At 41.4% G+C, this 21541-nt stretch overlaps 1 protein-coding gene across 1 annotated transcript in view; it reads right to left on the reverse strand.

Moving 5' to 3' along the window:
* Positions 1-21541, reverse strand: part of LOC311128018 (contactin-associated protein-like 4) — a gene marked incomplete at its 3' end in the record, with an annotated part of 221186 nt that overhangs the window by 36504 nt on the left and 163141 nt on the right. Inside the window, exons 13-17 of the mRNA XM_084159946.1 lie at positions 19988-20185; positions 18927-19083; positions 16155-16282; positions 13433-13603; positions 3314-3535 (exon numbers count right to left, since the gene is read on the reverse strand). Of these exons, the coding sequence (XP_084016072.1) occupies positions 3314-3535; positions 13433-13603; positions 16155-16282; positions 18927-19083; positions 19988-20185 (876 nt within the window). The remainder of the gene's footprint in view (positions 1-3313; positions 3536-13432; positions 13604-16154; positions 16283-18926; positions 19084-19987; positions 20186-21541) is intronic.

Here is a 21541-nt window from a genome sequence, read left to right on the forward strand (position 1 = left end):
ATAAAAGACACCTGTCCACAACCTCAAACAGTCACATTCCAAACTCCACTATGGCCAAGACCAAAGAGCTGTCAAAGGACACCAGAAACAAAATTGTAGACCTGCACCAGGCTGGGAAGACTGAATCTGCAATAGGTAAGCAGCTTGGTTTGAAGAAATCAACTGTGGGAGCAATTATTAGGAAATGGAAGACATACAAGACCACTGATAATCTCCCTCGATCTGGGGCTCCACGCAAGATCTCACCCCGTGGGGTCAAAATGATCACAAGAACGGTGAGCAAAAATCCCAGAACCACACGGGGGGACCTAGTGAATGACCTGCAGAGAGCTGGGACCAAAGTAACAAAGCCTACCATCAGTAACACACTACGCCGCCAGGGACTCAAATCCTGCAGTGCAGACGTGTCCCCCTGCTTAAGCCAGTACATGTCCAGGCCCATCTGATGTTTGCTAGAGTGCATTTGGATGATCCAGAAGAGGATTGGGAGAATGTCATATGGTCAGATGAAACCAAAATAGAACTTTTTGGTAAAAACTCAACTCGTCGTGTTTGGAGGACAAAGAATGCTGAGTTGCATCCAAAGAACACCATACCTACTGTGAAGCATGGGGGTGGAAACATCATGCTTTGGGGCTGTTTTTCTGCAAAGGGACCAGGACGACTGATCCGTGTAAAAGAAAGAATGAATGGGGCCATGTATCGTGAGATTTTGAGTGAAAACCTCCTTCCATCAGCAAGGGCATTGAAGATGAAACATGGCTGGGTCTTTCAGCATGACAATGATCCCAAACACACCGCCCGGGCAACGAAGGAGTGGCTTCGTAAGAAGCATTTCAAGGTCCTGGAGTGTCCTAGCCAGTCTCCAGATCTCAACCCCATAGAAAATCTTTGGAGGGAGTTGAAAGTCCGTGTTGCCCAGCGACAGCCCCAAAACATCACTGCTCTAGAGAAGATCTGTATGGAGGAATGGGCCAAAATACCAGCAACAGTCTGTGAAAACCTTACAGAAAACGTTTGACCTGTGTCACTGCCAACAAAGGGTATATAACAAAGTATTGAGAAACTTTTGTTATTGACCAAATACTTATTTTCCACCATAATTTGCAAATAAATTCATTAAAAATCCTACAATGTGATTTTCTGGATTTTTTTTCCTCATTTTGTCTGTCATAGTTGACGTGTACCTATGATGAAAATTACAGGCCTCTCTCATCTTTTTAAGTGGGAGAACTTGCACAATTGGTGGCTGACTAAATACTTTTTTCCCCACTGTATCTTCTAAGAGTTTAATTCGGGGAGATGGTAACTCGTTAAACAACTTCTTCCGTGGTGCCCCAAATTCCTAATGAGTTAATTGTTACATGATTAGTTTAATCGAGTGACAATTAAACATAGGTAGTTGATTTGATAAAGAACAGTCGCCATATTAATAAAAGTCACGTCATGACAAGTGTAGGGGGGACCTTTTTACACAGGGGCATTGAGTGTTGCATAACTTTGTTCATTGAATAAATGAAATAAGTATCACATTTTTTTGTGTTATTTGTTCACTCAGGTTCCCTTCATCTAATATTAGGTTTTGGTTGAAGATCTGATTTAGTGTAAAAAAATATGCAAAAATAGATAAATGGGTGCTTGCACACATAAACACACACACACACACACACACACAATCTTCTACTGTAGAACTGCATGATCCAAAGTCCATCAGCAGCGTGATTCATGGTTATTTATTGAATGTGATTATTGTTCAGTAATCAGGAAACAGTCGGCTCAGCACCTGCACATTGAATAGGAAACCACAGAGGATTGGCATTTAGCCAGTAATGTGATGGAGGCTGATCGATAGGTGGTACATCCAATGCATCTTACTATTAGAAGCTGGGTCTTCTCTTTCTCCTAAGTACTTACTTACCTCATGAACTATGCTGTACTGTACTAAAAACTTGAAAAAGGAGAGAAATTGCACAATATTTCACACACCAATTTCATCTCGATTTACCGGTACCTATATTTGGAAGCTACGGATTCAGAGTCTCTGTTCGCCACTGGCAGAGCAAACTGAATCTCATGGTGCCCCAACTCAAAGGTTGCGTCCCAAATTACACCCTATTCCCTATGTAGTGCACTTATTTTGACCAAGGCCCATAGTTGCACTCTAGGGAATAGGTTGCCTTTTGGGACACAACAAAGTAGACATTAATCCATCGGTTTACAAACGACAGACATCCCCCTCCCTGTGGTTCTAAGTGAGGATAAGGCTGGTGGATGTGGAAAGCCTAATACCTCTGACTTAGGTATTTACACTGAGTGTACAAAACATTATGAACACCAGCTCTTTCCATGACATAGACTGACCAGGTGAATCCAGGTGAAAGCTATGATCCCTTATTTATGTCTCTTGTTAAATCCACTTCAAATCAGTGTAGATGAAGAGGAGGAGACAGGTTAAAGAAGGATTTTTAAGCCTTGAGACAATTGAGACATGGATTGTGTATGTGTGCCATTCAGATGGTGAATGGCAAGACAAAAGATTTAAGTGCCTTTGAATGGGGTATGGTAGAAGGTGCCAGGAGCACCGGTTTGTGTCAAGAACTGAAACACTGCTTGGTTTCTCACGCTCAACAGTTTCCCGTGTGTATCAAGAATGGTCCACCACCCAAAGGACGTCCAGCCAACTGTGGGAAGCATTGGAGTCAACATGGGCCAGCATCTCTGTGGAACGCTTTCAACACCTTGTAGAGTCCATGCCCTGACAAACTCAATATTAGGAAGGTGTTAATATTTCTCAGGTAGAACCAGGGTTCAAATACTTGTATATGTGCTTGATTTAGCTTGCCTGGTTTAATAATGGACCAATAGAATTGTCCCAAAACTGTAAACCCTGCCTATCTGGTACTCCCAGGGCAGGCTAGAGCTTATCTCGGTTAAGTTCTGGATCCATACATGTTAAGAGAAGAGATAAAACGAGGATCGGAACCGGGACAAAGAGCTCCACCCTCTCTCTTTTTTCAAGTCTATGGGCCAAATTTCCCCTCCCCTTCTGAAATTCAAAGATACTAAAATCTGCGAAATCGTGATTTGTCCAAAGCACCAGAACTAATGCTGCTCATTATCTCATGCATCCCCTTGTATCATGACAGACCTACAGTACCATTTATGTTTACGTAGCCTATCCATGAGAGATTAGGCAAGAGCAAACACTCAAAGTATTTGAAAGATTTTGAATAGCATTTGAACCCAGGTCTGGTGTTTTTCCATGCCTCTAATGAGGGAGAAGTAGCGGTCTGAAGCAACTGGGTTTTCCTACCTACAAATAATTGGCTGTTGAGCTGTAGATGGATGTGACCGTCGGCGGGGGCCTTCTGTGTGGCGCCCGGGAAAGCGTCCACACGCAGCGAAGCCTCTTTCACGTTCCGCTCTGCTCGAACGCGGTGCCACCTGTCGTCATTTAGCGCCACGCCGCCCGTCTCCACATGCACCTCAAAGGGGCCATTGCCCACGTCAAACGAGAAGACCACCTCCATCGGTGCTGTAAGAGGGAGGGAGAGAGGAGGATGGGGGAGAGAAAGAGGAGGGTGCGAGGGAGGGAGAGAAAGAGAGATGGTCAGGCACACCAGATGAGTAGCATTTGGATGGGTGGTTAAATATCCCACTAGCAGAGAGTAGCAGCAGAGCTTTTACAGCCAAATAACTATCAAATAATACAAAAATGAAATCCCCCATGACATCTAAATATTTTTCCTGACATTTTATTTCCGATCTATAAAAATGTCTATGAAAATCCTCATCTGGGCCCTGCAAGCGAAAATGACACACCACGGTAACTTTCATTGCTCAGACAAGATCGTTTGACTTTCTTTTTTTTTCACTTTCTTTCAGTTTTACGTCGACTGACTGATGAACTGTGAAGCGTTGTTGATCTGTTTATTGAAAATGGTGGTTGCTATGACCTTGAGTATCAACAGAATAAAGAAATATGAGGTGTTGTCATGCCGATACCAGTACAAACTGGCCTGACAACATTGTGTTCCAGTTCCACTCTCCCCGAGATCTATCATCATACGTATACACTGAGTGTACAAAACATTAGGAACCTCCCCTTTTGCCCTCAGAACAGCCTCAATTCATCGGGGTATGGACCACAAGGTGTCGAAAGCGTTCCACAGGGACGATGGCCCATGTTGTCTCCAATAATTCTCACAGTTGTCTCAAGTTGGCTGGATGTCCTTTGGGTGGTGGATCATTCTTTTTTTGTTTTGTTATTTTGTTATATTTTATTATTATTTTATATATGTTTTTAGATAAAAAGATAAATCATGTTTTGGGGGGTGGATCAGCTTTAATATTGCACAGAGATTGTAACTTCCATCAATGTACTTGTCTGCATCACTTTCAATACCCCATATGTTTTTTTTCTTGCAAATATATATACAGTTGAAGTCGGAAGTTTACATGCACTTAGGTTGGAGTCATTAAAACTCATTTTTCAACCACTCCACAAATTTCTTGTTAACAAACTATAGTTTTGGCAAGTCGGTTAGGACATCTACTTTGTGCATGACACAAGTAATTTTTCCAACAATTGTTTATAGACAGATTATTTCCATTATAATTCACTGTATCACAATTCCAGTGGGTCAGAAGTAAGTTGACTGTGCTTTTAAACAGCTTGGAAAATTCTAGAAAATTATGTAATGGCTTTAGAAGCTTCTGATAGGCTAAATGACATCATTTGATTCAATTGGAGGTGTACCTGTGGATGTATTTCAAGGCCTACCTTCATACTCAGTGCCTCTGAGACCAGAAGACATTTCTCCAAAAAGTACTATCTTTGTCCCCATGTGCAGTTGCAAACCAGTCTGGCTTTTTTATGGCGGTTTTGGAGCAGTGGCCTCTTCCTTGCTGAGCGGCCTTTCAGGTTATGTCCATATAGGACTCGTTTGACTGTGGCTATAGATACTTTTGTACCTGTTTCTTCCAGCATCCTCACAAGGTCCTTTGCTGTTGTTCTGGAATTGATTTGCACTTTTCACACCAAAGTATGTTCATCTCTAGGAGACAGAACGCGTCTCCTTCCTGAGCGGTATGACAGCTGCGTGGTCCCATGGTGTTTATACTTGCATACTATTGTTTGTACAGATGAACGTGGTACATTCAGGCATTGAACCAGGATGAACCAGACTTGTGGAGGTCTACAATTTTTTTTCTGAGGTTTTGGCTGATTTCTTTTGATTTTCCCATGATGTCAAGCAAAGAGGCAATGAGTTTGAAGGTAGACTTGAAATACATCCACAGGTACACCTCCAATTGACTCAAATTATGTCAATTAGCCTATCAGAAGCTTCTAAAGCCATGACATCATTTTCTGGAATTTTCCAAGCTGTTGAAAGGCATAGTCAACTTAGTGTATGTAAACTTCTGACCCACTGGAATTGTGATACAGTGAAATATAAGTGAAATAATCTGTCAATGAAGAATTGTTGGAAAAATTACTTGTGTCATACACAAAGTAGATGTCCTAACCGACTTGCCAAAACTATAGTTTGTTAACAAGACATTTGTGGAGTGGTTGAAAAATAAGTTTTAATGACTCCAACCCTAGTGTATGTAAACTTCCGACTTCAACTGTAAGTATAACTTTTGTATGACTGAAGCTTTTAGTGATAGGTCTAATGCTTTAATATTTAATAATTTCTGTCCTCCGAATTCATATTCATTATATAAATAGGCCCGTTTAATTTTGTCTGGCTTGCCATTCCAAATAAAATGGAATATTTTTTTCTCATTACAGTGGGGAAAAAGTATTTAGTCAGCCACCAATTGTGCAAGTTCTCCCACTTAAAAAGATGAGAGAGGCCTGTAATTTTCATCATAGGTACACGTCAACTATGACAGACAAATTGAGAAAAAAAATCCAGAAAATCACATTGTAGGATTTTTAATGAATTTATTTGCAAATTATGGTGGAAAATAAGTATTTGGTCACCTACAAACAAGCAAGATTTCTGGCTCTCACAGACCTGTAACTTCTTCTTTAAGAGGCTCCTCTGTCCTCCACTCGTTACCTGTATTAATTCCACCTGTTTGAACTTGTTATCAGTATAAAAGACACCTGTCCACAACATCAAACAGTCACACTCCAAACTCCACTATGGCCAAGACCAAAGAGCTGTCAAAGGACACCAGAAACAAAATTGTAGACCTGCACCAGGCTGGGAAGACTGAATCTGCAATAGGTAAGCAGCTTGGTTTGAAGAAATCAACTGTGGGAGCAATTATTAGGAAATGGAAGACATACAAGACCACTGATAATCTCCCTCGATCTGGGGCTCCACGCAAGATCTCACCCCGTGGGGTCAAAATGATCACAAGAACGGTGAGCAAAAATCCCAGAACCACACGGGGGGACCTAGTGAATGACCTGCAGAGAGCTGGGACCAAAGTAACAAAGCCTACCATCAGTAACACACTACGCCGCCAGGGACTCAAATCCTGCAGTGCAGACGTGTCCCCCTGCTTAAGCCAGTACATGTCCAGGCCCATCTGATGTTTGCTAGAGTGCATTTGGATGATCCAGAAGAGGATTGGGAGAATGTCATATGGTCAGATGAAACCAAAATAGAACTTTTTGGTAAAAACTCAACTCGTCGTGTTTGGAGGACAAAGAATGCTGAGTTGCATCCAAAGAACACCATACCTACTGTGAAGCATGGGGGTGGAAACATCATGCTTTGGGGCTGTTTTTCTGCAAAAGGACCAGGACGACTGATCCGTGTAAAGGAAAGAATGAATGGGGCCATGTATCGTGAGATTTTGAGTGAAAACCTCCTTCCATCAGCAAGGGCATTGAAGATGAAACATGGCTGGGTCTTTCAGCATGACAATGATCCCAAACACACCGCCCGGGCAACGAAGGAGTGGCTTCGTAAGAAGCATTTCAAGGTCCTGGAGTGGCCTAGCCAGTCTCCAGATCTCAACCCCATAGAAAATCTTTGGAGGGAGTTGAAAGTCCGTGTTGCCCAGCGACAGCCCCAAAACATCACTGCTCTAGAGGAGATCTGCATGGAGGTATGGGCCAAAATACCAGCAACAGTGTGTGAAAACCTTGTGAAGACTTACAGAAAACATTTGACCTGTGTCATTGCCAACAAAGGGTATATAACAAAGTATTGAGAAACTTTTGTTATTGACTAAATACTTATTTTCCACCATAATTTGCAAATAAATTCATAAAAAATCCTACAATGTGATTTTCTGGAATTTTTTTCTCATTTTGTCTGTCATAGTTGACGTGTACCTATGATGAAAATTACAGGCCTCTCTTATCTTTTTAAGTGGGAGAACTTGCACAATTGGTGACTGACTAAATACTTTTTTTCACCACTGTACACTACGGTTTGGGGTCACAAGGTTTGGGGTCACTTAGAAATGTCCTTGTTTTCCATGAAAAGATATATGAAATGAGTTTGAATAGGAAATATAGCAAAATGAATATGAAATGTAGTCATTGACAAGGTTAGAAATAATGATTTTTAATTGAAATAATAATTGTGTCCTTCAAACTTTGTTTTCGTCAAAGAATCCTCCATTTGCAGTACATCACTGGGGCCAAGCTTCCTGCCATACAGGACCTGTATACCAGGCGGTGTCAGAGGAAGGCCCTCAAAATTGTCAAAGACTCCAGCCACACTAGTCATAGACTGTTCTCTCTGCTACCGCACGGCAAGCGGTACCGGAGCGCCAATCTAGGTCCAAAAGGCTTATCAACAGCTTCGACCCCCAAGCCATGGCTACCCGGACTATTTGCACTGCCCCCCCACCCCCACACCATCTTTTTACGCTGCTGCTACTCTGTTAATTATTTATGCATAGTCACTTTAACTCTACCCACATGTACATATTACCTCAACTACCTCAACTACCTCAACTAGCCAGTGCCCCCGCACATTGACTCTGCACCGGTAACCCCCTGTATATAGCCTCCCTACTGTTATTTTATTTTACTTCTGCTCTTTTTTTCTCAACACTTTTTTGTGTAAAATAAATGCATTGTTGGTTAAGGGCTGTAAGTAAGCATTTCACGGTAATGTCTACACCTGTTGTATTCGGCGCATGTGGCAAATAAAATTTGATTTGATTTGATTTTAAATAATGATTGCATAGTTTGGAGCTGTGATTTGGGTCATTGTCTTGTTGTAGGAGGAAATTGGCTCCAATCAAGCGCGGTCCACAGGGTATGGCATGGCGTTGCAAAATGGAGTGATAGCCTTCCTTCTTCAAGATCCCTTTTATCCTGTACAAATCTCCCACTTTACCACGGCCAAAGCACCCCCAGACCATCACATTGCCTCCACCATGCTTGACAGATGGCATCAAGCACTCCTCCAGCATCTTTTCATTTGGTCTGCGTCTCACAAATGTTCTTCTTTGTGATCCGAACACCTCAAACTTCGATTTGTCTGTCCATAACACTTTTTTTCCCAATCTTCCTCTGTCCAGTGTCTGTGTTCTTTTGCCCATCTTAATCTTTTCTTTTTATTGGCCAGTCTGAGATATGGTTTTTTCTTTGCAACTCTGCCTAGAAGGTCAGCATCCCAGAGTCGCCTCTTCACTGTTGACGTTGAGACTGGTGTTTTGCGGGTACTATTTAATGAAGCTGCCAGTTGAGGAACTGTGAGGCGTCTGTTTCTCAAACTAGACACTCTAATGTATTCGTCCTCTTGCTCAGTTGTGCACCGGGGCCTCCCACTCCTCTTTCTATTCTGGTTAGAGCCAGTTTGTGTTGTTCTGTGAAGGGAGTAGTACACATCGTGGTACGAGATCTTCAGTTTCTTGGCAATTTGTCGCATAGAATAGCCTTCATTTCTCAGAACAAGAATAGACTGACTAGTTTCAGAAGAAAATTATTTGTTTCTGGCCATTTTGAGCCTGTAATCAAACCCACAACTGCTGATGCTCCAGATACTCAACTAGTCTCAAGAAGGCCAGTTTTATTGCTTCTTTAATCAGCACAACAGTTTTCAGCTATGCTAACAAAATTGCAAAAGGGTTTTCTAATGATCAATTAGCCTTTTAAAATGATAAACTTGGATTAGCAAACACAACGTTCCATTGGAACACAGGACTGATGGTTGCTGATAATGGGCCTCTGTACGCCTATGTAGATATTCCATTTAAAATCAGCCGTTTCCAGCTACAATAGCCATTTACAACATTAACAATGTCTACACTGTATTTCTGATCAATTTGATGTTATTTTAATGGACAAAGATATTGCTTTTCTTTCGTAAACAAGGACATTTCTAAGTGACCCCAAGCTTTTGAAAGGTAGTGTAATTTAAAAAACTTTTCGCTAGGCGTAGGCAAGACCATAAGCAAATAGGTCAACTGGGATAATACTAAAGAGTTAATCAGGGTGATTTTTCCACAAATAGACAGGTATTTACCTTTCCATGGTAGCAAGATCTTATCTATTTTTGCTAACTTTCTATTAAAATGTATTGGAGTGAGATCATTTATTTCATTTGGGATATGTATTCCAAGTATATCCACATCACCATCAGACCATTTTATTGGTAAAGTACACGGTAATGTAAAAAAAAAATTGTGATCCAATACGTAATATAGTACATTTAGCATAATTTGGTTGTAATCCAGAGAGGTTAGAAAATGTATCTAGATCCTCTATGAGGCTGTGGAGGGATTCAAGTTGCTGAATCATCAGCATACAATGACACCTTTGTTTTTAAGCCCTGGATTTCTAATCCCTTGATATTATTGTTGGATCTGATTTTAATAGCTAACATTTCAATGGCCATAATAATAATATATAATAATAATAGATATACCAATAGTGGACAACCTTGTTTTACTCCTCTTGACAGTTTAAAACTTTCAGAGAAATAGCCATTATTTATTATTTTACACCTAGGGTTACTATACATAATTTTAACCCATTTTATAAGAGATTCTCCAAAATTGAAATGCTCCAGACATTGATATATAAACTCCAGTCGTACTTTATCAAATGCCTTTTCAAAGTCTGCTATGAATAGCAGGCCTGGTTTCCCAGATTTTTCATAGTATTCTATTGTTTCCAGTACTTGCCTTATATTATCTCCAATGTATCGTCCATGTAATAAACCTGTCTGATTAGAATGAATAATGTCCGACAATACCTTTTTAATTCTATACGCTATACATTTTGCTAGAATTTTTGCATCACAACACTGAAGTGTAAGGGGCCTCCAATTTTTTTAATGGACTGGATCTTTATATTTCCCACTTGTATCCTGTTTCAGTAATAATGAAATCAGACCTTCTTCTTGAGTGTCTGATAATCTACCATTTACATAGGAGTGGTTAAAACATGTTAATAATGGTCCTCTGAGTATATCAAAAAAGGTTTGGTATACCTCGACTGGTATGCCATCCAACCCTGGAGTTTTCCCGGACTTAAATCTTTAATTGCATCCAGAAGTTCCTCCTCTGTAATTTTCAGTATGGCTGGTTTCAGTAAATAATTTTTTGTAGCATTTCTATGTTGAAGATTAAAAAATAATTTGGTGCATTTTTCCCCATATTCCATCCAGTTTGCTTTATTTTTATAATATATTACACTTGATCTTGAATAAGTTTTTCCATTTATTTTTGTTTTTCCACTAATTTATCATTCTTGATACACACGGGAACCTATTGAGCGTGAAAACCCAGCAGCGTAGCAGTTCTTGATACACTTAAACCGGTGCCCCATTCAAAGGCACTTAAATATTTTGTCTTGTCCATTAAGCCCCTGAATGGCACACATACACAATCCATGTCTCAATTGTCTCAAGGCTTAAAAATCCTTCTTTAACCTGTCTCCTCCCATTCATCTACACTGATTGAAGTGGATTTAACAAGTGATATCAATAAGGGATCATAGCTTTCACCTGGATTCACCTGGTCAGTCTATGTCATGGAAAGAGCAGGTGTTCCTAATGTTTTGTACACTCAGTGTACAACACGCACATCCAAATCCTAATTTACAACAAAAACATCCACTGCTGGCCTGGCAGTTGGCTCCACTATACAGTAGCTAGCTGTCTTTTTTCCCCCTTGAAAACATTTGTCAGGCATTTTTCTCATTCATTCAGCGCATATGTTCATACATGGCTGTGTAATTGATGCTCCTCCTGCCTGCCCATCTGTAGGACGATGGGATCTTATCTGAATGGATCATGTTAATGAATAGGATCTTGGAAGAGCTCAGGGCAGCACACAAACGCGCATGCACACACACACACACAAAGGTTTGCATGCACACACAAATGCACACACACACACCACTGTGCATAGGAAGCTGAGGGCAGGGCCGGAGTCTGTCATCAAACACTTCTCTGGTCTGCATGGCGGTGACAAAAACTCTGTGAAAAAGCTAATAATCTATTCTGATCTCTTTAGTATTCACTGCACAGCTAGCTTCCCTTTCTGCCTCTTAAGAACACACACATACACACCAATGCCGACACACCCACATGCACACACCCATGCACACAGGCACACACACACAACCTCATTGTGCATGGGGGCCTGACAGGGAATGTAACAGCAACGGTAAGGTTAAAAATAGCATCCACATTCACAGTTCAATAACTTTGTCAACAAATTAGGGGGTGAATGAATATTCATTATTCTGTATAAATGGTTATATTTCCATAGGATATACTTTGATTAAGCCTGAAGAGTCAGTTGTGCAACTTTTACTAGTCTACATGGACGCTCAATCGATAACATGGTATGGCTGTGATTTTACAAACACCTCACAACAATAGACACGTCTGTCTGTACTATAGGTACATATCATGCCGTGTCCCCAGTAATTCAGTTTAGTGGGGTTAAGGGGCTTTAATTAAGCTTTGTGAAGTCAGTGATGTGTACAGATGTAGGTTCTTAATTTGATCCCCCTGTCGCAGGAAATATTGAAATGTAAAACTTGTAGTGTATTTGAGGTTTAAAAAGGCTTCTGAAGTTTGTAATTTCCATACTGAAATTTCAGACTTGATTTTCCCTTATGAAAAATGTATCACCCCCTACAAAAATGGCCATTCATTATAATCCACATAATAATTCACATTTCCTGTTGCTGTAGGATAATTTTCCTGCTGTAGAAAACTGGCTCAAATTAAGATCCTACATCTGTAGAATGGGTCGTTACAGCAGGAACATACCCCTACACTCTGGTAGGTCTCTCTATGCAGGCCTCCCATCCATCACCCCTGGCTATTGTCTCTACAGACAATAACATCTAGCACCTCGACAACAAAGTTAACACTCCGCTACAGATGTAAAAAAAAATGAGTCCTGACAATACAGAATAGAAAGGCTTCTTCCCTCCTAAGTCGGCATCCTCCAATCGCAAAGGCTCATGGGGATTCGGGGTATTCTACCGGAGTGTGGATTTGTTGCCATGGGACCAGGAGAAGGCATATGAAACAATAACAGTCACAGCACCAGACCATAATGTAGAGACAAAACTTCTAACTCCGGGCCCATAATAATGCAGTTCTATCTAAACAGGAGTCAACATAAAATAAGTATATCAGCGCCAAAGTCTGTGCTTCACTTTAACAATGGCAGTCCCATAATTTCCCCAAGGAGAGTACGCTCATGATGTCTGTGTAGCACCGCAGACTCCCTCTATCATATGTCGTCTCAGAAAAGGAGTTTCACGCTTTACCGCTGCTTTACAAATAGACCAATATTTTATCTTTAGAAAGCACCGTTCAAAGTGTTAGAACTTTACAATCTCTGCAATTGCAATATCTCTGACAATGAGCTGACCTACTAAGCCAAATCATGTTCCACGCCATGGAGAAAGATGATGTGCTGCATTCAAGCCAAATAATATTGTAACAATATTCAGAGATGTGTATTGCATTCAAGCTTAATCTTTTTCTAACATCATGGTCGAAGAGAATGTGCATTGCATTCAAGCTAACACCATTCAAATATGTTAACGCCTATTGCATTCAAGCTAAATTGTGCCTAACAGCATTGGAAGATGTGTATTGCATTCAAGCAATTGCCAAATTCAGGACCTATTATATTCAAGATGAACACCATGGTCAGTTCTCTCCACAGAAGTTCAGTGAATTTTAGTTAGTGCAGCTTTTCCTTTCCCCGTCTATATGCTTTTTGAACCCTGCACCCAAAGACTATTGATCATGAACTATTGAGTCAAGCATTCTCTCCACAGTGGTATCATCCATTTACATTTTTTTACATTTACATTTTAGTCATTTAGCAGACGCTCTTATCCAGAGCGACTTACAGTTAGTGAGTGCATACATTTTCATACTGGCTCCCCGTGGGAAACGAACCCACAACTCTGGCGTTGCAGGCGCCATGCTCTACCAACTGAGCTACAGGGGACCGCTCTACTTACAGCTGAGTTCAACCCGTATGAAGTCTTTAATGCCCAGGTTTTCCAGGAAGACCCCTGAAGAGGTGGTGGTTTTGAACAGGAAGGAGATGTCTGCACTGAGCTCTCCGTGGAACGTGGGGAAGTGCAGGTACGATGTCTCTTTGTTGAAGAACGCTGCGTTCCAGAAGTTCTCTAGGAAAATGAAGCAAATAATACATAATAATTACAATTTATACTGTTTATACTTTTATACAGTTATAATGTTTTTTTTGTCTTCTATGCTGTTTTACATCTTGTATGTACCAATCCGTCACCACACAGGAAGTGCCCTCTCAGGAAATAAAAGTTGTTTAAGTTCTGCTTTGCTTCTTTAACAATATGAATGGTGCTCATTGAGCAAAAGGGTGCTAATTGGAAACAAGGGTCTAAATAGACTGAGAATTAAATAAGATGTGGCTTAGAGTATACTGTCCCCAACTCAGTCCATTATAATAATGATCCATTGATGAGACGGTCAGGCCAACAGTTTCTACTAATAATATTCCACCATTGTTTTCCCCGTTTATGTAATATTTGTAGGCAACCAAGGCTGCAATTAGGAATAACAAAGAGATGGAGATGTGTGATTATTTCATTATTGTCTGATTAACAACAACGACTACCTACTGCCATCAGCATAACAACATAAAAGAGAGAACATTATTGTTTTTTTACAATTCGGCTAATGTGGTATATCCCTATGCATAATTAGGTTATGTACATAATCAGAGTGCAAGATGAAGAGAATGTTGCATTAGCATCAAACAGGTGTGGAACGAATGACTGAGCTAAATAAAGCATCTTGTAGTCTATTACTGTGCTCAGGTCATTTATCTGCATTTGTTTGAATCACAGCCTGTGTGTACTGCACATACTCCATTTCCATATAGCAAATAATGGACAGATAGATTAACTGATAGACTGATATACAGTTGAAGTTGGAAGTTTACATACACCTTAGCCAAATACATAAAAACGCCGTTTTTCACAATCCCTGACGTTTAATCCTAGTAAAAATTCCCTGTCTTAGGTCAGTTAGGATCACCACTTTATTTTAAGAATGTGAAATGTCAGAATAATAGTAGAGAGAATGATTTATTACAGCTTTTATTTCTTTCATCACATTCCCAGTGGGTCAGAAGTTTACATACACTCAATTAGTATTTGGTAGCATTGCCTTTAAAATTGTTTAACTTGGGTCAAACGCTTCGGGTAGCCTTCCACAAGCTTCCCACAATAAAATGGGTGAATTTTGGCCCATTTCTTCTGACAGAGCTGGTGTAACTGAATCAGGTTTGTAGGCCTTCTTGCTCGCACACGCTTTTTCAGTTCTGCCCATAACTTTTCTATAGGATTGAGGTCAGGGCTTTGTGATGGCCACTCCAATACCTTGACTTTCTTGTCCTTAAGCCATTTTGCCACAACTTTGGAAGTATGCTTGGGGTCATTGTCCATTTGGAAGACCCATTTGCGACCAAGCTTTAACTTCCTGACTGATGTCTTGAGATGTTGCTTCCATATATCCACATAATTTTCCTTCCTCATGATGCCATCTATTTTGTGAAGTGCACCAGTCCCTCCTGTAGCAAAGCACCCCCACAGCATGATGCTGCCACCCCCGTGCTTCACGGTTGGGAAGGTGTTCTTCAGCTTGCAAGCCACCCCCTTTTTCCTCCAAACATAACGATGGTCATTATGGCCAAACAGTTCTATTTCTGTTTAATCAGACCAGAGGAAATTTCTCCAAAAAGTACGATCTTTGTCCCCATGTGCAGTTGCAAACCGTAGTCTGGCTTTTCTATGGCGGTTTTGGAGCAGTGGCTTCTTCCTTGCTGAGTGGCCTTTCAGGTTATGTCGATATAGGACTCGTTTTACTGTGGATATAGATACTTTTGTACCGGTTTCCTCCAGCATCTTCACAAGTACGTTCATCTCTAGGAGACAGAATGCGTCTCCTTCCTGAGCGGTATGACGGCTGCGTGGTCCCATGGTGTTTGTACTTGCGTACTATTGTTTGTACAGATGAACATGGTACCTTCAGGCGTTTGGAAATTGCTCCCAAGGATGAACCAGACTTGTGGATGTCTAAAAAAAAAATTCTGAGGTCTTGGCTGATTTCTTTTGATTTTCCCATGATGTCAAGCAAAGAGGCACTGAGTTTGAAGGTAGGCCTTGAAATACATCCACAGGTACACCTCTAATTGACTCAAATTATGTCAATTAGCCTATCAGAAGCTTCTAAAGCCATGACATCATTTTCTAGAATTTTCCAAGCTGTTTAAAGGCACAGTCAACTTAGTGTATGTAAACTTCTGACCCACTGGAATTGTGATACAGTGAATTATAAGTGAAATAATCTGTCTGTAAACAATTATTTGTGTCATGCACACAGTAGATGTCCTAACCGACTTGCTAAAACTATAGTTTGTTAACAAGAAATTTGTGGAATGGTTGAAAAACGAGTTTGTATCAACTGTATCAAAAGCGAGCATACAGTATTCAGTATGACCCAGTCAATATATCTGGGGAGGGTCAGTAATGGAGAAAATAATGGACTGATACAGTAGAATGACTAATTGACTTAATATACTTACTATTTAACCCAGAGGAAGGCACTGTGCGCCAAAACGTTGGTGCTACCCAATAAACCATTGGGAGTATAGAGTGAATGACTATTTTAATTATTTAATCACTTGATACTTACTGTCGCCATGACACCTAAGTGGGCTGACTCTATAGGCTGCCTCTGATTCAGGTCTCTGTATATCCCCCACCACCACCCATCTGACTGGTAGATTCTCCTTATGGGTGAGCAGGCCAGAGTCAGCAGCCCTGTTGGAAATAAGAGCAGGTTAGCATTTTTCGTCATGAATCTTGTTCTGGAGGCAGCTCTGAAGAGTGGTCTTGTGCTGGATGCAGAACTGAGCAATTTCCCCTTAGATAGGCCAGCTGCAAAGTCAGGCTATATTTTTGTTTTCATGAATTTTTACAATATAGCCAATTTTGACTTTGCAGCTGGCCTATCTAAGGGAAAATCTCTCTGTTCTGCCTCCAGCACAAGACTCATGACAATAAACAGAGTAACAACATACAACGTAAAAAACAGTTTAGTCAATCAGACCTGTGTTCAAATAGTACTTGTATCTAGTATCTTTTAAATACACTGAACAAAAATATAAACACAACATGCAACACTTTCAAAGATTTTACAGTTCATATAAGGAAATCAGTTAATTGAAATAAATAAATTAGGCCCTAATCTATGGATTTCACATGACTGGGAATACAGATATGCATCTGTTGGTCACAGATACCTTAAAAAAAAAGTAGGGTTGTGGATCAGAAAACCAGTCAGTATCTGGTGTGACCACGATTTGGCTCATGCAGTGCGACACATCTCCTTCACATAGAGTTGATCAGGCTGTAGATTGTTGCCTGTGGAATGTTGTCCCACTCCTCTTCAATGGCTGTGCAAAGTTTCTGGATATTGGCGGGAACTGGAACACGCTGTCGTACATGTCGATTCAGAGCATCCCAAACATGCTCAATGGGTGACACGTCTGGTGAGTATGCAGGCCATGGAAGAACTGGGACATTTTCAGCTTCCAGGAATTGTGTACAGATCCTTGCGACATGGTTCTGTGCATTACCATGCTGAAACATGAGGTGATAGCGGCGGATGAATGGCACGACAATGGGCCTCATGATCTCATCACGGTACCTCTGTGCATTCAAATTGCCATCGATAAAATGCAATTGTGTTCGTTGTCCGTAGCTTATGCCTGCCCATACCATAACTCCACTGCCACCATGGGGCACTCTGTTCACAAGGTTGACATCAGCAAACCACTTGCCCACACGACGCCATACAAGCTGTCTGCCATCTGCCTGGTACAGTTGAAACCGGGATTCATCCATGAAGAGCACACTTCTCCAGCGTGCCAGTGGCCATCGAAGGTGAGCACTGAAGTCGGTTAGGACGCCGAACTGCAATCAGGTCAAGACCCTGGTGAGTACGACGAGCACGCTGTGAGCTTCCCTGAGAAGGTTTCTGACAGTTTGTACAGAAAATCTTCAGTTCTGCAAACCCACAGTTTAATCAGCAGTCCGGGTGGCTCGTCTCAGACCATCCCGCCGGTGAAGAAGCCGGATATGGAGGTCCTGGGCTGGCGTGGTTACACGTGGTCTGTGGTTGCGAGGCCGGTTGGACGTACTGCCAAATTCTCTAAAACGATGTTGGAGGCAGCTTACGGTAGAGATATGAACATTACATTCTCTGGCAACAGCTCTGGTGAACATTCCTGCAGTCAGCATGCCAATTGCCATGCATGCAATTGCATGCTCACTCAAAACTTCAGACATCTGTGGCATTGTGTTATGTGACAAAACTGCACATTTTAGAGTGGCCTTTTATTGTCCCCAACACAACGTGCACCTGTGTAATGATCATGCTGTTTAATCAGCTTCTTGATATGCCACACCTGTCAAGTGGATGGATTATCTTGGCAAAGGAGAAATGCTCACTAACAGAGATGTAAACAAATTTGTGCACAACATTTGAGAGAAATAATATTTTTGTGTGTATGGAAAATGTCAGGAATCTTTTATTTCAGGTCATGAAACATTGGACCAACACTTTACATGTTGCGTTTATATTTTTGTTTAGTATACTTTAACTGCGCCTGATTGCCCTTGCCTGGTCTATAGGAACCAAAGAAATAGTCACAGAAGTGCAAACATTGCACATCTGGCACCACCAGGCATGCTCAATCAAGCACTCAAAGTATTTGAAAGAAAACAAATACTATTTGAACCATAGGAGGTTGGTCGCACCTTACTTGGGGAGGATGGGCTTGTGGTAATGGCTTGAGCGGAACAGGGAGTGGAATTGTATCAAATACATCAAACACATGGTTTCCATGTGTTTGATGCCATTCCATTTGCTCCGTTCCAGTAATTATTATGAGCCGTCCTCCCCTCAGCAGCCTCCATTGATTTGAACCCATTTCTGCAGTCCATAACAACTTTAGAATAGGAAATAGAAAAGGAAATTGTGCAAATACTAACAACCACCATCCAGATTATGTTTATTTTAACTTTCAGATGCTGTTTATGTTCTTGCAGGCTTATAGCACTGGCTATAAAAATGATATCTAAAAATACAAATGCCGGTGAGAGAACAAGGCCCTTTCTGAATATGATTAAATATTGAAAGGCGGATCTCAGTCAGTATAGTTCCTATTGAGTATAACTACATGTTATACTACAGCCTGTTTGGGCAGGGAACCTAGGGAAAGAGGGTAAGGGAGGGAAAGACATAGGAAATGATGGGGTAAAGGAGATGAAGAGTAGTGGCTATTCAGAAGAGGAGGAAGAAATAAGCAAAGTGAGAGAGAGAGAGAGAGAGAGGAAGAGAGAGAAAGAAGTAACAAGGGAAACATTTTGAGAATGAGTTGTATTGGTGATGGTGTTGTACCATTCTTTGTGGTCAGCATCACAATTGCAGTAGTGGTCTGAGTCGATACAGTTACCCTGAAGACCGCAGCCACACTGCTGGCTCCCTGGTACTGCCCCGCCCCAGTACGTCTGGGGCTCGTCTGTACGACCCACCCACCATGTGAACGGAGATCCATCTGAGACACACACACACACACACACTTATTCAAAAACCTTACAGACTCCCAAACTCTTGTTAATTTATTTACATGTAGGGCATTGGACGTTTGGGCACTAATGTAAAAACATTAAGCTCAGGGTATTGTAAATGTCTCCTAAACAGGTCGGACAAGATATGTTTTACCTAGAGATCAGTTAAGTGCTATTTTCAATGACGACACTGATGATATATAACAGAGACACCTTCCACAAAAAGACTGGAACAAGAGGAGAGAGAGTGTGCTTTATAGAGAATGGTTAAGTCACCACTTCCGGACTTTGCTGATCACGCTCCCCTCATTATTTATTTAGCTTTGACATTGTTTTCCTCTTCTCTCAGTCAGCCTCTACAGTAACAAGACAGCTAATGGACAGCAATTACTCTGTGAAGCTGTGCGTTGCCTTGTTTCATGTTCATTTGCAGGTCTTAAATAGTAATTACAAGGTTGTCGAAACTACAAATTAATACCATATGATAAACACCAACGACACACCAAACAACAAAAATAAACAAATCACCTAAAAGCTAACTCACTCCGTGCATGTCTCATATCCAGAAATTATTAATATTCTATCACAACACAATGGCGTTAGGCCTACATACATTACTCAAAGAAAATAAATCTCCCCTCCAAACCTAAATTAGTTTGCAAGAAAGAGCATAATAATCCAATTGTGACGTCTACTTAAGCTCTGCGTGTGGCGTGCAGTACTCCCTCTCACAGGGTGTCTCCCAAATGGCACCCTATTCCCTATATAGTGCAGTACTTTTGGCCTTTTGGAACGCATGCACTGACTCACAGTCGGCCGAGTGAGCAGCTTTTTAATCATCCTGACCTTTATGGCTGGCTGGGATCAATACTGTTAATAAAAAGGGCTTACCTGGTGTGTTTAAGAGGCGTGACTTTCTACAGTGGTAGAAGACTTCCTGCTCGCAGTGCTCTGCCTGGGTAATTATGGCCCCGAGCTGTTCTTCATCGGCCGAATAGTTAAAATAGGCTAAATGCTGATTTATCCGAGAGGAGGCCTTTAATTTGGTTAGCTCCGTGTTATTGTGTTGGATCACCATCCATGTTTTATCTGGAGGAGAAGAGAGAGAGAGAGAGAGAGAGAGAGAGAGAGAGAGAGAGAGAGAGAGAGAGAGAGAGAGAGAGAGAGAGAGAGAGAGAGGAGCAGCAAGTAAGGTAAGTCAGGGGTTCCCAAACGTTTTCACTCAGGGGAGTGGCATGGCTATTCAGCAGCCTGATGGTCTGAGGGTAGAAACTATTGGCCAGTCTTCAAGTTTTTGCCATGATGCTCCTGTACTGCCTGCGTACTGCTAGGTGATTGAAACGGGGAGAACAGGGCATGGCTTGGGTGGCTGGGGTCCCTGATGATCTTCTTGGCCTTCCTGCAACACCTGGTGTTGTAGGTGTCCTGTAGGGAAGGCAGGCAGTGTGCACTCAATGGTGCGTTCGGCTGCACGCATCACCCTCTGAAGCCACAGCTCATAGCTCAGTTACTTACTGAGAGACATCAACTGCACCCTAAACGAGGTGCCTATCTGTTTCCGTCAGTGAGGGAGATAACTAAAGCGCCACTGGCGGGCAATAAGCCAGTACCATACGCTAGTGTTGGTGGCCCTTTAGTTGAACCCCACTTTGCTGCTATAACAGGCTCCACTCTTCTGGGAAGGCTTTCCACTAGATGTTGGAACATTGCTGCGGGGACTTGCTTCCATTCAGCCACAAGCATTACTGAGGTTGGGCACTGATGTTGGCCGATTAGGCCTGGCTCACAGTCGTCGATGGGGTTGAGGTCAGAGCTCTGTGCAGGCCAGTCAAGTTCTTCTCTTCAGTAAGGCCATTCTACTGCGAATATTTGTCTATGGAGATTGCTTGGCTGTGTGCTCGATTTTATACACCTGTCAGCAATGCGTGTGGCTGAAATAGCTGAATCCACTAATTTGAAGGGGTGTCCACATACACATTTATATATATAGTGTATTTGAGGTTTAAAAAGGCTTCTGAATTTTGAAAATTCCACTTTGAAATTTCAGACTTGATTTCCCTTTATGAAAAATTCCCATTATAAAAAATTCCATCAATTATAATCCACAGAATAATTCAAATTTCCTGTTGCTGCAGGATTATTTTCCTGCTAGCAAACTGGCTCAAATTAAGATCTAACATATGTATACATTAGGCAATGGTAGAAACTACAAGAAGATTATCAGAAAACTGTCACAGTGCTGCCATTGGTTATGTATGCAATGTACTAATGTATGCAAGAAAGGTAATGTATGCAGGGAAACCCTAACTAGTCATGCAGTGGTCATAATGTATGCAAGGAAACCCTACTCTAGCTCGTCATCCAGTGGTTTAATTAGCTCTATGGTTTGTGTGTGTTTGTCTGTGGCATACCTCAGATTCACGTGGCATATTACGTGTTCATATG

The sequence above is a fragment of the Coregonus lavaretus genome, assembly GCF_964263955.1.
Source record: "Coregonus lavaretus genome assembly, chromosome: 4".
Taxonomy (NCBI): domain Eukaryota; kingdom Metazoa; phylum Chordata; class Actinopteri; order Salmoniformes; family Salmonidae; genus Coregonus; species Coregonus lavaretus.